Raw genomic sequence first — 11,992 nt, 5'->3', positions numbered from 1 at the left:
TGATATTAACAACAGTTTATTGTTTCCTTGCAAATACCACTGTTTCTGATGATAAAATTTTGCACAGATGTTGGAACTGGTAACTGAGATTTTTCATTATGAAAATAGTTGTCTGGTAACATAAATGGCTTCAGCATCAGTTCCACAAACAAGACAGGGACCTAAGACATCCAAACTGTTTACAGACAGAGTCCTGCTGGGAAGCAAGCTTGTGATTTCAATTCGGTCTTTGGCAGGATCTGTGCTGAGCCAGGAACTTATCAGAGACTGGTGAACACTGGCCTGGTTACTTATGCTATGAGTCAGGAAAGTACTGCTTCTTCCTCCTGTGAGAAGAGAGAAGGGGAAAGAAATGTATCTAAAAGACACCACACCCAAGGCAGCCTATAATGAAAAATGTTGACTGGGGCTCAGGGTTACTCAAGCATAGAGTCCATGACCATCAGTGTGGGGACCGTGCCAGCAGGCAGGCCCTGGAGCAGTAGCTGGGAATTTACGCCCTGATCCACAGGAAGACACAAAGACACTTGGGAACGGCCTTGGCTTTTGAAAACTCTGAGCCCACCTCCATTGACACACATCCCCTCTAACAAGGCTACACTTCCTAATCCTTCCCAGATAGTTCCACCAACTGGTGACCAACCATTCAAATATATGAGCCTATGGTGCCATTCTCATTCAAACCACAAAGACTACTTTGTATATCACTAAACATTAAGCTTCTGAGATATTTATAAAAGGTAATAATTCCAATTTATTTAACTGTTAAAGCAGGCTGACTGGGTGCAAGTGAATAAGCACAACATAATGAAAATATGCCTTTTTTTTTTTTTTTTAAACCTTTGAGATGGGGTTTCTCTATATAGTCCTGGCTGTCCTGAACTAGCTATGTAGATCAGGGTGACTTCTAACTTTGAAAGGTTTGCCTACCTCTGCTTCTCAAGTGCTGGGATTAAAGGCAAGCACCACTACACCCAGGCTTTTTTTCTAAAATCAGGTCGGGGATTAAAACCTTCCATCTTGGGGATCCAAGATGGTGGCGACCAGCACCCACCATATCTAAGACCCTGAAATTGGTACAGCTGAAACACCAACACACACTCTCAAACCAGTGGACCTCTCTCAGTTTCCTAAAGAATACTCCAGGCACCAGAGAAAGACAGACCCAGTCTGAAGTACAGACTCAAGGAACAAACAGCGAAGGTTACAGATAAGCGGATGGCCAGAGGTCGGCCTAAGAACACACCCAACAAAAATCAGGATATCATGCCTCCACCAGCAAACTCCCAAATGAATGGATATTTCAATTCATCAGAAACACAGGAAAATGACTTTAAAGCTTTGTTTATCCAGTTATTAGAGGCACATAAAGAGGAAACAAATCTCTTGAAGCAAATAAAAAAGAAATGAAAAAAGCTTTCAAAGAAACACAGGCAAATATATCCAAGCAAATAAAGGCAAAATTAGTGGCATATAGAGAGGAAACAAACAAAAAAATAGAGACCATCATACAGAGACATGAATCCATATTTAAACAAATGGAGGAAATGTTGCAAGACATGAAAACAGAATTAGAAGCAGTAAAGGAAACACAAACAGAGAAAACCCTGATGCTGGAGATCTTAGAGAAAATATTAGGAACCACAAAGGTAAGCATCACCAATAGAATACAAGAGATGGAAGAGAAAAATCTCTGGTGCTGAAGATACACTTGCAGAAATTGATATTTCTCTCAAAGAAAAAGTAAAATCGGAAAAGTCCCAAACATAAACATCAGGTCACCTTAAAATTTTATCTATGTATCTATTCATGTATCTACCTATGTATGTATGTACCAATGTATTATGCATCTATCTATCTCTCTCTCTCTCTCTCTCTAGTGTGTGTGTGTGTGCGCACACGCGAGCATGTGCATGATGCACATAACCACAGCTTACATGTGGAGGTCAGAAAGCAACTTGTAGGAATCAGTTCTCTCCTCCACCAGGGGGGTCATGAGACTCAAACTCAGTTGTCAGGCTTGGTGGCAGTGCCTTTACCCACTGAGCCATGCGTCTTTTTTTTTTTTTTTTTTTTTTGACTAAAAAGGTATTCAGTGTTAGTAAAAGCTCAACTACTGAAGGAAAAATATTTATACCAAATTTTTAGTTTTTAAGGGAAAGCAGAAATTTATTTATTCCCAATCTTTCCACCATTTAACATTTTAATGGAAACTCTTAGAGACGTACCATAAACAACCAAAAATAAGAAAAAAAGAACTCAAAATATACACAGAGTTCAATGCCAGCCTGGGCTACATAGCAAATTTCAGCAAAGCCAGGACTACATAAAACCTGTTTCAACAACCAGCCAACCAGCCAGCCAGCCAGCCAACCAACCAACCAGCCAACCAGCCAACCAGCCAACCAGCCAACCAACCAACCAAAATGTAAGTTCATGTGAACAGACTTACAGCTGCCCAAAAGGTGGTTCAGCGTTAAGAACACATACTGTTCTGGCAGAGGCCCTGGGTTCAGTTTTCAGCACCCAAGACAGATGGCTCACAGCCACCTACAGCTCCCGCTTCAGGGAATCGGATGCCCTCTTGTGGCCTCTGCTGCCAACTACACTATATACACATACGCAGATATAAACATATACAAATAACACATAATAAAAAATAAAACAAATCTTCCCTTTTGCTCTCCCCTTTGGTTACTGTATGTGTAGGGTGCTTTGCCTACATGTGTATGTGTCGGTATGCCATGTGTGTGCCTGGTGCATGGACACCAGAAGAGGACACTGGATCCCCTGGAACTGGAATTACAGACATTTGTAAGCTACCATGTTGATGGCAGGAATTGAAAGAAGGTCCTCTGGAAGAGCTGAACATCTCTCCAGCCCTTCCTCTTGTTTTTTGCTTTTCTGTTTTTGTTGTTATTTTGTTTTTGAGTCAGGGTCTCATGAAGCCCAGGCTGATCTTACACTGATCACCCTGCCTTTGCTCTAAGATGCTGGGAGGTACCATTAAGTCTGTCTTGACCTCTTCTTTATCCTGGTCTGCTTACCATTTTGTACAGTAATTTTGTGTATTCTACCCAATTATTTCTTGTCATATTCCACATGGTCAATGCTCTTAACCACTGAGAAAGTTTGAGCCAGAGAGATGGCCTCTGTGGGCAATGCACACATACAGTCAAAACACTCATAACATAAAAATGAATCTTAAAAAAAAAAAAAAGAAGATTATGAGCCAGTTTGGTGGCACACACCTTTAATCCCAGAACTCAGGAGGCAGAGGCAGGCAGATGCCTGAGTTTGAGGCCAAGCCCGGTCTACATAGCAAGATCCTGACTCCACTTGCCATTTAAAAAATGCTAAAACAAAGATCAGCAAACAGAAACCTTTACCTTGGTGAAAGAGAGAAGACTTCTCAGACCCATTTGTGGAGGCGTCCCAGTGCCAGAGGGATCCATCTTCAGAACAAGTGAACAGATGATCTGGGTTGGATGGGTGGAAATGAACCTCCCACACTAGGAGACAGAAGGAAATTAATTTTAAGAGTCCATAAAAGTTAAACAATTTGACAGGTATTTTCTGGCCCACTCCACAACTAGTAGCTGTTTTCTATTGCACATAGTTAACAACAGCCATATTTTTTAAATGTCAAGTTGGTTGGGATTACTTTTGAAGCCTTTGATTTTCAACTGACTTAAAGTTTAGGTTCCCCAGCTCATTTGCATAAGAATACACTGCTCAGTTTTTATCTATTAGTGTGACCCTGGCAGCTGGGAGACAGTTGGCCTTGATCCTAACCTCTGGCCTGTCTCCTAGGTGCTGAGCTCACGCATGCCTGGCTTAACATTTCTTAAATAGGGTCAAGTTGCAATACTGGTTTAATGTTTGTGCTCTTGTATTTCTATTCAAGCAAAGGCCAGAAAGGGTGTCAGATACCCTGGGCCTAGAGTTATCAACAGGTATGAGCCACCATGTAGGGAACAGACCATGGGTTCTTTAGAAGAGCAGCCAGTGTTCTTAACCCACCTGAGCCATCTTTCCAGCCCGTTGTTTTTTTGGTTTTTCTTTTCCTTTCTTTTCTTTGAATAATGAAAGATAAAGAGTGATAATAATAATAGAATGATGGAATAATGGAATGATAATTCCATTTGAATTTGAATAATGGAATAACTATCCGCTTTCTCAAAAAGCGAATTATCAAACAAAAAGATAGAGTTTGGGATATAGCTCAGGGACAGAGCACTTCTTGAGGTCCTGGCTTGGTCCCCAATGATGGGAATGGGGATATATTGTAGTGCTGTCTCAGCACCTAGGCAGCCGAGGCCAAAACGCAGCTGGGCCTCACGGTTAAGTTCCAGGCTACCCTAGGCTACAAAGTGAGGTCCTAGCTCAAAACCCCACTAAATTAATTAACTCAGGAGCAAATCAGCAAATAGCAAGTGATAATTTTATACAGAACAATCACTAACCCAGACAACAGGCAGTTTAACATTTTGGCCTACTGGTTCTATTTCTTTAAAAAAAATAAAAATAAAAAACTCAGCTCAGTAAGATGAGCACACAGTAATATTTACTGCAGATACATTGAAACATTAAAGCACCTAACCATAGGAAAGGATTCTCTATTCTTATACTATCCCAGTATTAAAAGCTCTGGTGTGAAATGACCCCTATGTATCATCACATTACTTTCTGCATGTCCACAACTTACTTTCAGCCTCGTGAGCCTTGAGTAAAGACACGGGCATGGTGCCTTGTCTAACGTCCCAAATACTCAACATTCCATCCTGGCCACCAGTAGCTACAACATGCTGCTGGCTGGGATGTCTGTCAACACAGTGGAGAGGCACTCGATCGCCGGTCCTTTCAAAGAAAACAGGACAGTTTATCTTTGCCTAATGAACATTTCATCCTAACTAAATGACAAAATTATGTAGCTGGAGATACTAAACCTTAGTGATGCCAAAAATTTAATGAATAATACAGTTCTAGAATTAAAGGCTATAATTACCGTTCAATTTGGAAACACAGGAAGCAAAATAACATAATGGTAAGATGTGTAAGAAAGATTTTCACTAAAAAGTATGTGTCAAAGTGGAGAGCTGGCTCAGCAGTTACACACACGTATTATTCCAGAGACCTGAATTCACTGCCCCTCCAGGAGCGTGGGGACCCGCAATCATAAGCACATAACCAAGACACACAGACTCATACAGTTTAACTATAATAAGTTAAAAATAAAAATAGGTATCAATCACAGTGACCATTCTTTAAAAAAAAGATTTATGTATTATATATAATGTTCTGCTGGCATGTTTGCCTGCAAGCCAGAAGAGGGCACAGATCTCATTATAGATGGTTGTGAGCCACCATGTGGTTGCTGGGAATTGAACTCAGGACCTTTGGAAGAGCAGCCAGTGCTCTTAACCTGAGCCATCTCTCCAGCCCCCAGCAACCATTCTTTATGCCTGTGTTCTTAATTAGTTCATATAATTTTTTTTTGCAGTCTGATACTACAGTTTAGTTTCTTAAAGCAGCAAAGGTTGCACATCTAGAAAGGATGATTTCTGCTCCGAAAAAATTACCCTGAATTGTATTTTATCCACAATCTCATCTATACTGTATTTTACCCACTACGGATTGATACAATCATTTGACAAACAGAAGCAAGTTCTCTGTTAAACAATATATACTTTAAAGACATAAGGGCTCTGAATCAATACAACAAATATTTGCTAACTGTAAGATAGCACAATCAACTCCATTGTGTTATCCTTGCTATATCAATTTAATCATGGATCACTATCTCTGAAATACATTAAAACACAGAGCTGGGAACTGGAGGGAGACAGCTCAGCGGTTATGAGCATCTGCTGCTCTTCCACAGGACACAATTTCAATCCCAGCAGCACATGGCAGCTCACCTGTCTCGAACTCTTCCAGTCCCAAAGGACCAATGCCCTTTTGACCTCTGGGGGTACTACATGCATATGGCACACACATATACAAGCAGGCAAAACACTTATACACATAAAACAAAATAAAAAAATAAAGCTGATGGTGATGACTAATTAAACATAATCTTGTATCTCACTACTTAAATGACAAATCAAACTTACAGTGATAGTATCTGACAGGGTTCACTTCCTTGTTGTCTGAAATCCCATATTTTTAACTGTCCAATTGAGTTTACCGTAACAATCTCAGGAGTCCGAAGGAAGGTTACAGCATGGAGTGTACTGCTATCTGCATTATCTACAGGTTTTAGAAAAGGTTGTGTTAACGGGCGCCTTTAAAACACATTCTCTCTCCTGGATGGAGTATTATAAATACAGTCTCTAATGACTCATAGCATTCTTTTGTATGGAGAATAGTAAAACACATGTCTAGATATCGCTTCCACTCTGGTAGAAAGCATCACCCACAGGGTATGTTTTCTAAGTGCAGAGCTGACCTACCAATTTGTTTTTTTCTATTTCCTCTTAAGATTGCTATACTGAATCAATCCCTCCCCAGTCCTCCCTCCTGCCCTCTTTCCTTTCTCTCTGTGGCAGGGTCTGATTATGTTCAGGCTGGTCTTGAATTACTGGTAATCCTTCTGCCTCAGCCTCCCCAGTGATGGAATTTTAAGTGTGTGTAACCCCAACAGGCTTCTCCACTGGGTCTGAGGTAGCTGTCCTAGCTCCTGTACATCCAATGGTACCTCTGCTAGTGCTTGATGCAGAGCTTTCTTCTACTGGGCTAAAACCCAGTGTCAGGCACAAAGCTTACTCTGCCCCTGTGCTGTTGTGCAGACACATTTCAGATCTGTTCATCTTTACCTTTACCACGACTGCTACAATGGTCTTTAGGCAAAGTTTTGAGCCTACGTTGTTCAGGATCACCTTGAATTCAGTATCCTCCTGCCTCATCTTCTAGAGCGCTGAGATTACAGGAGTGTGCCCAACACCTGGTTCATGGACCTCCTGAAGGGTTTAGACTTACAGCACATGACACATACTCCAAACTTAAACTTGTGCCACTTCTCTATATTGCTAGCAGGGACAACTCAGCAATTAAGCAAGTGTTTTAACTCTGAAATTAAACAAAACAGACAACACAGGGAACTGGTGCCTGGGTGCAGTCCCTGAAGATTCTGCTCCAAGAGCTCTATAGGGTCTTAGTGAAGCACAATTAAGAACCATCTCACTGGAACACTGGTCTACACAGTACTGGAATCTGTCCTTCCCTGCTCTTGTTGCCACAGAAAGAACCCTAACTTCCGTTGCCATGCATTCAATACTCTGCAATCGGATCCCCACTTGCCTTTCGGCTTTCACCTTTCATCACTCCAATAACAAAGATCTAATGTTGGATAACTGTAAAGGTCGTTTGCTGTCTAGCTTCCCCGTCTCCACGATTCCCTGTTTTTCTAGTGTGTCATATTCTAGTATTATCTTTGGTGTAGAATCAAGAATATACTGCTCCCTAATTATGTGATAATTCCTTCTACCTAAAATAAAACACTACCACCTAATAGATCTTTCTGCAGTTATAAATCATTTATACTGGCCTTATCCACACCCTGTCATATACAAGGATCATGCCTTGTGTATTTTCACACCCTTCAACACTTAAGATCATGTTTACTTAGTTCAATTACTACATAATGGACAGAAGAAACAGGATCCGCTCACCTATAGTTCTTACAGCCTCCTTGTGATCCACTCGGAAGAGGTTTATCCGACCATCCTCTCCAACTGTGACAATTTCTGGGTTGTCGCACACAGCCCCTGTGCATGGCGCACTGCTGTAGGAAGGACTGCCGGGGCCTGCGTGGTAGTGAGCTGTGGGCCACTGCTGGTTGACGGACAGCGTCTGGGCGTCACAAAGAAGCAGGCTGTGAGAAGAAACTTCGAAAGAACGAGCCCTTCTCTCCGGGAGTTTTTGGTTTGTTTTGAGGCCAGGCTTCCAAGTGTTTGCCATTAAGGGTGAGCCACCACGACGGCCTAATAATAGTATTTCAGTTGTAGTTCATGTCCTTCTAGAAAAAAGAACAAGTCTCCCTGCTTCTTTGTATTTCTGCATACTGATGTTTAGAAACTGCTTCTATTCAATCTTTGTACATTTTGAATTAGACTCACATTTATTTCAAACTAATGATTTTTGTTCATAGCTGAATGTTCAAACATTCCTTAAAATTTTGTGAGAATAAACTCATGTGTAAGGGACTAACCTCTACATCTTTTTCTATATGACTCAATTAAGAAAACTAATTAAAGCTGAGCATGGCAGCACACACCCAGCACTCAGGAAGCAAAGGCAGATGATCTGAGTTTAAGGCTAGCCTGGCCTACACAGGGAGTTCCGGACCAGCCAGATCTACAATGTGAGATTCTGTCTCAAAAAACAAAGACAATAAAAAAACTATATGCATGTGTGTGTGCTTGCCTGAGTTTATGTGTTTCACATGTGTGCAGGTGCCCATCGCGGCAGATTTTTAGATCCCCTGGAAATGGAGTGATAGGTTATTGTGAGACACCTGATCAGAGTGCTGGGAATGGAAGGAGAGTTTTCTCCAACAGCAGTACACACTTAACTGCTCAGCCACTTCTCTAGTCCCTACAGAAAGGTCTCTGGGTAGTTGGTTCTCTCTTGTGATGAAGACCTGGCTTCTCCCCCCTCTTTGTGCTATTTGAGCTAGAAGCTGAGCATGCATACATGCTTGCTTTCTGCTTTCTCCATTCATCCGTGCTCACAAAAATTATAGCAAAATTACCACCAGCATATGATACTGTTAGAGCTAATTAACACAGTTTATTTAAAGAATGTCTAATTTCCATAGAAGCAAATGTACGAATGATTGTAGTAATATGGGGGGGGGGTGAACCTCAGTTCAAGAATGCAAGCTTACCACATCTGAGATTCTCAGCAACCCCTAAAATGTGGACAGTATCTTCTCCTATCATTATCTTTCTCCTTAAGAAAGGTGGTGCTGTGTTGCCCAGGCTGGTCTTGGGCTACTATGATCAAACAGTCCTTTTCGCTCATCTTCTAGAAACGTGGGCGCTCCAGGAGTGTGCCCAGTGACTGACCCTACTAAATATGGTGTACTTACTAAACACTCCAGAAATAACTAAAATACAAGTTACTTTCCCAACAAAAGCTCTTTACCTGGTTATTTGGATGGTGAAGGAAAACTGTTACACATCCTGTTGATGAAGCAGCTACAATTCTTTCCTGGTCAAAAAACTAAACAGAAAATTTCTGTGTATTATTATAGATTTAGAAATATTAACAGGAAAAGAACTCCATTGGTTCACCTTGACTAGTAGCAAACCATGTAAGAATTTAAAGAAGCAAACACTAAGCAAATGAAACATGTTAACCTCTGAAAAGTAAAAATTTTCATAAAAATTAGGAGTATTTTCATGAAGGTTTAATACTAAGTTTAAATTTTTACTTCAGATTTTTGGTTTTGGGCTGCAATGAGTTTGGAAATATGTCATTCCTAAGTATAGGCAGCTTTTTGCTGAGTAAAATGCCTAACATCTGAATTCATACAGAATTTCTTGATGAGGGGGGTTATCTGTTGTCCAAACTCATCTTGGTTTCTTGCCTTAGCTTCCTAAGCAGCTGGGACTGCAAGCATCTATCACTAGTCCAGCTTTGAAAACTGGTTTACGTTTTATACTAAGTTTTTAGAGGAATCACAAGAACAATCCTGCACAATATTTACTATATGGTCAAAAGACAGCAGTCTCATCTAACTGGTGAAGCAGTGAACAGTACTTGAGGGTGGGAATACACCAACTCAACGGTAGAGAGCCTGTCCCTAGACTGCATGAGGTCCTGAGATTATCCTCATCCCAACAGGCAATGATAAACCCAACTCACAGACATGCAATGTATTTTAGCATGCTTGTATGAAACTCACCAAACAGCACGTGGCAGACAGATGGGCAAATATTACTGTTATTTAAGATAAGGTCTTACTATGTAGCCTAGACTGACCTTGAGAGCCTGCCTCTGCCTCCCATGGACTGGAATTAGAGGCTTTCGAAGGCAATTAATTTTATAACGGATTTATCTGAATTCCCTTTCCCACCTCCACTTCCGTCACTAAGTGCCGAAACAATGGCAGGTTATAACTCATAGGGAGCAGTGTCTTGTAAATCAGGGGTGGGAGTAGAAAAACTATAAGGTGCTACACTACCTCTAAGTATAGTTTTAAATGTCCCATGTTAGCTTTGGGGAACAACTAAGATTTACCTGTAAGTCCATGACATCACCATGATGTCTGATATCGCACAGTAACTGATGGTCTCCTTCAAACCCTCCGTCAGAATCCAAGTTTCCAAAATCTCCAATAGACCACAGTGATACGCAATTTTCCTGCAAAGCAGAAAGTTTTAACTTGAGGTCACGAAAACGTCAAATCTAAGGAAAGTAAAATTCAGATTGCCTTTCGAGCGACCTTGCTTCAACAGCATCTCAAACGATAGTAAGAGTTGAAAAGATCACAGATAATGGCCCGGTTCGGACGGAATGACTACAGATTTGGTGAGGGTTTAAAGCCAGATCGGAGCTCATTACTCCAGCAGGGGCTCAGGTAGCAGACAGCCGAGCAGGAGACTGGCATTCCAGAAGCTGCTTTCGCGCGCGGGGCGCGGGGGGCGTGGAGCGGAGCAGCCGGGGCCCGCCCGGGACCGGGTACCTCATTGTCCCAGGAGCCCGTAGCGAAGGTCTCTGCGGTCTGCAGGCTCCCGGAAGGCACTGGCCGCCAGCGGGTTTTGCTAATTTTCTGAGACACAAACTTAGCATAAATTTCCTCCATGCTGAAATCAGCAAGCAGATTGAGCAGAATGCACACTGCGCGCCTCTCAGGCCCGCCTCTTCCTGCGCAGTTCTGATTGGATGAGACCTCACGGCGGACGGTGGCTGCAGAAAGCCAATTCCTGTCAACAGGAGGACGAGCCAGGCCCTGGCTCAAGAAACCTGGGATGCTTATTCTTGGGGCCGCTCTGAACAAAGACTTGGCATCTAAACCCTTTGGCAGTAAGACGGACTGCTAACGCCAAGTTAGTCTAGGAGCTGACAATATATTCATGCGATGGCCGTGTGACGCCGGAAGAGTTTTCGCTTAAAATTTGTTTTTGTTCTTTTAAATGACTTTGTTACAAAAATGTTGCAAATAAAAAAATCATCACACACCGAAATTAACCTTATGAAAGGCTATACAATCCGATGGACTTCTGTACATACAGTGCAGCCATTCGGAAGCTGTGGAGCTTCATGTTGGATTTATACTTTTCCGATCATATATATATTATTGAATATATTTTTATGCACTTATCCACTACCAAAAACAAACAATTCATGACATATTTAGAACCAGAAAAACAATTGCATTTATTATTCTTTTCGATAACTCATTCTTTTAAAATGCTTAATTAAGATTCTAAAAGTTTTACTTTATGTGTGAATGTCTTCTTTGCATGTCTGTCTGTGTGTACTGCATGTGTTCATGTGTGATAGTAAAACCAAAAAAGGGGAGTTCCTGGGACTTGAGTAACAGGTTGTGAGCTGCCTGGGTGCTGGGAAATGAACTCAGATCCTCTGGGAGGGCAACATATGCTTTTAACTGCTGGCTTATCTCTCCAGTCCTTACAAATAACTTCTATTTTTATTATTTTTAATTATGTCTATGTTTCTGTATGTATATGGGTGCATGTGAGGGCATGTGCTTGCACAGGCTCTGGATATCCATACACATGTGTGTGCTGAGAAACCAACTCTAGCTCTCTGGGAGAACAGTAAAGACTTTTAGCTGCTGGGCCATCTCTCTAGGCCCAACAGAGAAAAATCTAAGAGTTAAAAAAATGTTTTAATTGCAGGAGGAAATATCTTGTACCAGTCCTAAGCACTTAGTTGTACTTCATCGCACATAAAAAAATGTTTGTAAAATCCTTAGGGATGGAGTGATTGCTCAACCACTAAAAGCACTTGCTGTTCT

The 11,992-nt window shown here is 41.5% G+C and overlaps 1 protein-coding gene across 1 annotated transcript; it reads right to left on the bottom strand.

The window, feature by feature from the left end:
• Nup43 (nucleoporin 43) lies at window positions 1-10,850 on the bottom strand. Its single transcript, XM_055608062.1, has 8 exons — window positions 10,694-10,850; window positions 10,249-10,371; window positions 9,151-9,228; window positions 7,674-7,854; window positions 6,117-6,252; window positions 4,709-4,860; window positions 3,390-3,512; window positions 1-326 (listed from the first exon to the last, which is right to left on the bottom strand). Exons 1-8 carry the CDS (start codon window positions 10,811-10,813, stop codon window positions 97-99), a joined length of 1,143 nt encoding a protein of 380 aa, XP_055464037.1. The 5' UTR covers window positions 10,814-10,850; the 3' UTR covers window positions 1-96.
• Between the last annotated feature and the right edge of the window lie 1,142 nt (window positions 10,851-11,992).

This window comes from Psammomys obesus, unplaced genomic scaffold (genome assembly GCF_907164565.1).
Source record: "Psammomys obesus unplaced genomic scaffold, mPsaObe1.curated_primary_1811, whole genome shotgun sequence".
NCBI lineage: Eukaryota > Metazoa > Chordata > Mammalia > Rodentia > Muridae > Psammomys > Psammomys obesus.
This window is presented reverse-complemented; position numbering and strand designations above follow the sequence as displayed.